Below are 7259 nucleotides of genomic sequence, written 5' to 3' on the forward strand. Positions count from 1 at the left end.
ACAATTTCTGGCGTGGGCACGCTTGAGATGAGAAGTCTTCTGAAAATTTGTCTCACGAGATTACTTTTAACGCCAACCACCTACAATTTACACAAATATGAAATATGAACAAAATCTCATTACTTAGCACAGTAAGTAGCCAAAATTATGATAAAATAGCAGTGCAAAAGGTGCCCAAAAGTTACTCTATCAGATCCTCTGTTAATATGAAGATGGCAAAAAAACCTGCGAACGCCTAGTTAGATGAGCACCAAACACTAGCAAAGTCAGAATTCACTTTTACTTTCTGATGACTTGCTAAGAACCTTAAAACTGGATATAAAGCTAATGTTGAATATCTTGACTGAATTCCTAACTATAAAGCTTATTCTGCTTGCAAGATAAAGCCATGTTTAGGAATAGGATTAGAGGCATTCCAACTGGTGCTGGAGATGAGCATTAGTGACCAACATCTTCAATGATGTTCACATCTCTTGACAGGGAATTGGCACCATTACTTGGGTCCATCTTTATCATCAGTGACACGAAGTGTCAAACTCCTTTTCTTACTATTCTTTCAGTAAATTGAGACTTGCGTACAAGTATAATTGAATCTACATCTTTTAAATTATTCATACTCTGAACAAAAATCTCAGCCATAACGAAAACAAGGTTTTAGCAAAGCCATTTTCTTTTTTCAGTTTATATTATCTGATAACCTTTCTGAGTGGTAACTATGGTGCCCTCTTCTCAGAATGAAAATTCTGATAATATGTCTGTCAAGATAAACAGTATTGCTACTGCTATCTCGTACTAGTGTTGGTTTAAGAAACTGACAAATTTGTAAAGGACCCGCCAAAAGCTAAAGATTGATGATTGATGGCAAATTAGTGCCCAGAAAGCTTTTGCTTTTCCTCTTCTTATGTCTTTTTTCTTGCAGAGATAGTGCATTCAAGCTGGATAAAACAGCAAAGCATTATGAACATGCTTACAAATGTCTTTCTTTGTTGGAATTTCTTTTCTCCTTTTGCAACTATTGATGATTCCTTTGACATCATTCGTGAATGATATGTATTTAGAAAACTATGCACTGAAGAAACTAGACTGGTAGGATAAATCAAACTGAGAGTGTCATGTATCTGTTCTCATATATTATTTTCCCTTGTTAGAAGCACATCTTAAGGGAGATCATGTGAATCAAATTCAACAATTGACGGAAGAAAGAAAATGAAGAAAACCCTATGCCTATTTTTAGCTGAATCGGATAGAACCAATGTGTATTATTGAGCTATGATCAAAAGTCAGAAAGAAATTAACCTGTCTTTTGGCATTATAGCATATCCAAATGAATTCTTCACTTCTTTTTTCGCTTTTATGGTTACCAACTTACCATAATGATTCTATAGCATTAACAGTAGAAAGATATTTTGTGAAAAAGAGGGAAAATAATAACTATTACTAAGTAACTACTATACTAAAATTCATCAATATGTCCAAGGAATTTTAAAAAAATTACGTAGCCCCTAACCCTTACTGATTATGTGAGCAATTATGATTGCTGAATGAATGCTAAGAGGTCCATTTACTACAAGATATAAAAATTGTTTTCTAATTCATAATAAGCCTGACAATTCTCATGGAATTCCCAACTGATTCAGCAAAGAGAGAGTTAATTTTAGTAGGGAAAATCGTTCAAAATGTCCCTCATATTTTGTAAAATGATTTTTTTATATCTCACTTTTAAAAGAGTAATTTTACGTCTCTTACAAATTTACATTGATCAAATTTGATCCATATCTAGATTTCTGACTAATTTTTGGTCGAAATCCATCACGCGCCTTGCACGTGATCATTTTTTAGGAACAAAATTGTCAATTCACATTTCACATCATTTAATCCATAGTCATTTCACAAAATGAATTTTTTTGTCCCTCACATTTCACAAAATAAATGTTTTCATTTTTCACATTTCACAAAATAAAAATTTTCATCCCTTATTGATCATGTGTATGAATAGTTTTTTCTTATTTTTGAAAACCCGTGTATATGTATATTTAATTTCACCTGAACAAGTTAATTGTAGTTATAAGTGAAATCAAATAGAAATATATTACATATTATTTATATTACTGAGGTGAAATCAAATAAATATATACATGATTTTTTTTTAAAAAAAAAAAATCTATTCATACATATGATCAATGAGGGATGAAACAATTTATTTGTGAAATGTAAGGAATAGGAAAATTCATTTTGTAAATTGTGAGGAATGAAAAAATTTATTTTGTGAAATGTGAAAAAACTAATCAGAAACTTAAGTAACAACCAAATTTGACCAATATAAATTTATAAAAAGCATAAAATTACACTTTTAAAAGTGAGAGACCAAAAAAATCAATTTACAAAATGTGAAAAACATTTTGAATGATTTGTCCATTTTAGTACAAGAATTTGAAATCAATTTTGCTAGCCGGCTGAATCCAGAGGAATATATAATTTTCAAGTTAAATGTCCCAAGCCAAACTGAACGTGAAATAGTGCTCCATTATGTCATTAACATTGGTTTGATAGAAGAATCCAACTTGCATTGCATCTTGATTAAACTCTTAGAGAGTATGACTGCGAATGGAATTGCAAAAAGAAACTGCACATTATCCATGTCTTTAAGGGATGTACAATTGACTATATATTTCATTAGGTTTATGGAGAATATACAAAAAGGCATATGAAAGATGCACTCTCTTCAACTGATCTGCAGTTTCTTCACGTAGCAAGTGTTAATACTAATGCTGGCGGATCTCCAGAAACTTATTCGCCGTTATTCAGCAGATTTACCCTGATATCTGATAGTATTAGGAATACCTAAGGAAGAACCTATAGATAATCTGCAGTTGAATGTCTTAACGATCTTTTGCAGGAACAAAACACAAGATCGCCTTGTGGATCAGCTGATCAGAAAACTGTTCCTCAACATTGAAAAAGCTTCCTGCCATGATGATGGGGGCAAAACCCACCAACTACCAAGAATTCCAAGAAGAGTGAGATTCTGATCATTCAATTCAACCCTAGCCAAACACAGAAACATGTAGTCTTCAACTTCGACCTTCTTCGCATAACATGGCTGCAGAGCAACAGACAAAATTAGAAGGATTAAAACCATAAACTTGACACAAGACTTTGTCAAAATCATAAGTGAATGAAATTTTGTGAAGCAGAAAAATCTAGCTCTTATAAATGCTTCCAAATTGTCCATTAACTTCCTTGAAGTACAGTCACTTGAACTTTCCCAAAGTGTTATTTACTTAAGAAAGTCTCAATACAATACAAGCATGACAAACAAGAAGAAGGCAGTTTCGTGTTGTCTCTGTTATTTGTTTCTCCCATAAAAAAGGAACCTAGCCCAACATAAGTTCTTTAATACATATCTTCTCATCCAACTAAGTTTTTTATCTTCAAAACCTTACATGCCTCATGATAAAGGTTAAGTACACATGACACTCATATGAGAGATACTTGTAAATATACCAAAACCCCATTTATGACCATCAACACAAAGCACTGAATAGGACGAAATCCAAACTAACACTTCAAGAACATGTTAAACATGGACAACATGGGTGAATGAAACTAATAAAGCATCGCTCCTGATGGCTCTGACACTTCACATATATAAACCAGTGAATCTCCAATATTGCATATAAAATTATTTGATAACATAACTAAAGTAGGGGTTTCATAATATAATTATTCAACAGGAGGAATAAACTGACCATAATTTTGTAGATGAAGGGGTGTTGGCGTATAGCTTGATGTCGTAACTGAGATCGATAAAGGTAAGTCAATATACAAATCCATAATGTAAAAGATAAAATATAGATATTAACAGCAAGCTTCAAAGTCATATATAGGCTTTTCAGAGACTGACAAATTGTCTTTGAATGGCTTCTCGAACCTTTGCAGATTAAAATCACCAAATTTTGATTCCAATGCCAGTAAGATACAATCAATTGAGGTCTAAAGCTGTATACCTCAAAACTTCCTTTCATTTTGTGCTGTTGCCTATCCAAATACAGGTGGCTAGTGTGCAATTTCATTTTTGTCATTTAATTCAAAAGTACTTCCCCAATACAAAATCTTGAAATCAATGAGTTAAAAATCTGTTTCTTTCAACCATAATAATTTTCCCTGTTCAGAATATGATTCCAGCATCAAGGATCTAGAAATAAACGTATGTTTAATTTGTTCAAGTTGAAGAGAGCTGGTTGTAACAGCATAAAAGTTGCCCAACTTCAACTGCTGTGTTAAGATCGGCTAATCATGTAACAGAACCTTACATCAAATTGGGTTCATACTTCAGTTCAATCTATTATAGGTATTAAGCTACCAGCCTATTAATCTGCACACAAGAATTTGAAACTTTTACAAGTAGTAATTGTAGCATCCATCCCCAAGTGAATGAATTAGAGGGTTATAGATATTGTAACCACAGAATAGGAAGTGGGACAGCTTTAACTTCAACCCAACATGAAAAATGAAAGAATCCTATCTAAAACATATTAAGAAAGATTATGTGCAAACCTGTTCGACAAAAAGATAAACAGAGAAAGGGCTAGGCTTTGTAGTATACAGAATAAGAGTGACTTTTGCAGCAATTACACCAGGATGGCCCCAGTTCATCAAAACAGTTAATAAGAAGAAAACAGGCACCATCAGTCTTCTTAGAATGGTCAATAAAGCGCGACGATCTTCGTCAGAATCTGAAGAATCTAACTTGTCAAACTCATGATCATCCACCGAAAACTCAAAACCTGAATTGGATTGCAGTATTACAAACTTTTTCGACTAAGAAAATGGTAAATAAGATCCTTAGCATCTGCTACTTGCTAAATTTGAAATAAACAACCGGTTGAATTTTACAGTATATTTGTTTTCACTTTTAGGAAATATGGTTCTCACCATCTGTACAATACGCAATGCGTGGCCAAATGCTGATTGATCCAACTACCAGTGACAATCCAAAGATAGTACGCACAGTAAATTTACCCCCTGAAAAGAAGCAAGAAGGAAATTAAACTTTTGTTGAAACACATATACTTGACACAAAGAGGAGGCAGTTCACTTGATCAATAAACTCAAGCACAAAATTTACAAACCAAAGCTAGAAATAATAATAGTAATACAGACTACAAGAAAGTCATGTTGCTCTGACATTTTTGTTGTGAAATTTAATACTTTGGTTGAAAATTACCATGTCACTCGCTATCACACAGAATGCTCAGATTGTGCCCATCTTCTCAAATCCAGTAAAAATCAAAAAAGATAAATTACAGACATTTTAGCAGGTAACAAGTTTGCCTTAATTGCACACCAACATCATACCATCAGTATTGTACTATGCTAATTCTTGTCTAATATTTGTTGAGAGAGGACATAAAGTCTAAAAACATGTGCAACCTAACACAATATTCTGACTTAACCCCGTGCAAATGCTCCAACAAATGAAGCTCAAAGAACCACTTATATACTGGGAAAATCTAAGTGATACTTCTTGCCAATTCAAAAATTTTGAATTTTGAGACGAAAAAGATACACACTTGAAGAATCACAACATTTCCAGACCAACAGTATATATTGACGTCATATTAACTTCTCTTTAGTCCCCTTATCCTTATACACGACCAAACGTAATCATTCCAAAAAGACTGGTTTACATTGCAATGTAGTCGAGCTAAACATGAGAAGATAGAGAACAATATGCTCATATGTCCCTGAAGGGAACTTTTTAATGAACAATAATGCAGAAATGACAAGGGCAAGACTCCCGCTCCTGGGCAGCTCGCTTGGTCACGTCCACTCCTTATGGTACGTTGTCCAGCACCCCGCAAGGGTTCGAGTCTTAGGATTTATGTGCCCGGGGGATGGGGCCTCTCCTCTCAGGCCGCAGGGGATTAGTCGGGCCGAAGGCCCGGATACCCTAAGTCCGGGAAAAAAAAAAGACAAGGGCAAGACTCAAATATAGTGACAACATATATCACTTGACTATGGCATTAAAATCACTTCACAAGTTTCTTTCAGGCAAAAAACCAAACAGATAGCGTGCGTACATTATCAAAATGCATATTTAACAACCCAAAATGCTAGAAAAACATAAATACAAGCCATAAATTCGGACCTGTATTGCAGTAATCCCCGAAATTATGCTTATATTTCCGAAAAATCAAATTCCAGTAAGGACTGGGCACAGTCCTATGCACCTTGGCTTTGATAGCATTCAACCATTTCTGTAAATTTCCATGATCCCCACGCATTACCGCTGTCAAGAACACAACAAAAAAATCAAAATAAAAAATAAACCCATTAAAAAGTTATTGCAGCCCTTTGTCATACTCTACATTACCACACCAAAAAATTTTTAAAAAAAAATTCTTGAATTTATGAACAGGGTTTTGTTCTGCAAACTTACCCGGGAAGTTGGGATGGTAGAGGTACGAGTAAGGAGATTTAACGGAGGCGAGAGAACCCCTAAGAATCGGCTGCATTAGGAATCTTGCTGTATACATTTCTGCTTCTGCCTAGTTAACCAGTAATATCAATCCTAGTGCAAGAATTTCGATTCTTCGGCCAGTCTCCGCCGTGGACAGAGAGCTTTTCCTGCGCCGCCGGCGGCTCAACTTACTTGCCGCTTAAAAGGATTATTTCATTTCGGGATTTTTTTTGTTTAATTTTATTTGCTGTGGTTTTTTGGCCCACCTCAAGCAGACTTGGGGAGTCTGTACTTCTTGTAACTTTCCTCAACCCAAATGATGAAATCGTGGGCCTAGGTCCACGTATTTGAGCAGCATCTTTAGAAGGCGTGCTTACATTTGACCAGTAGTTCTTGGAGGCGGCGCACTTGCCAGTGTAATCACTTACGCCTTTGTGTTGTGCCACCTTCGGAGAGGAGGGCTTCCTTATTATAAGAAACTAGGAGGTATAAAACGCGCGATGCGCGTAGGTAATTAAAGACAATATGCCCTGCCAAATTTGCTAAAATATGCGTGGGTAATAGTGCTTTGTGTTCCCAATCGAATTTAAAAAAAATGTTGAAATTATAAGTTTGATTACACTAATCGTTAGAAGATGAACATGGAGTGTGCAAAGCATACATTATTTAAGAGACTGGAATAATCTGTCAAATATGTAGATTAAGGGAGCAATTAAATTTCGGTGCATTGTTCTTTTATCCAGCATGGTATGCAAATTTTTTTTTTTTTTTTTATCTAAATTTAGAGTTAAAAGAG

The 7259-nt window shown here is 34.7% G+C and overlaps 1 protein-coding gene across 1 annotated transcript; it reads right to left on the bottom strand.

Moving 5' to 3' along the window:
- Positions 1 to 2608: 2608 nt before the first annotated feature.
- On the bottom strand, positions 2609 to 6716 carry LOC113760095. The gene is made up of 6 exons (XM_027302928.1): positions 6443 to 6716; positions 6152 to 6292; positions 4936 to 5025; positions 4558 to 4787; positions 3750 to 3797; positions 2609 to 3100 (listed from the first exon to the last, which is right to left on the bottom strand). Exons 1-6 carry the CDS (start codon positions 6537 to 6539, stop codon positions 2924 to 2926), a joined length of 783 nt encoding a protein of 260 aa, XP_027158729.1. The 5' UTR covers positions 6540 to 6716; the 3' UTR covers positions 2609 to 2923.
- Between the last annotated feature and the right edge of the window lie 543 nt (positions 6717 to 7259).

The sequence above is a fragment of the Coffea eugenioides genome, chromosome 1 (genome assembly GCF_003713205.1).
Source record: "Coffea eugenioides isolate CCC68of chromosome 1, Ceug_1.0, whole genome shotgun sequence".
Lineage (NCBI taxonomy): Eukaryota > Viridiplantae > Streptophyta > Magnoliopsida > Gentianales > Rubiaceae > Coffea > Coffea eugenioides.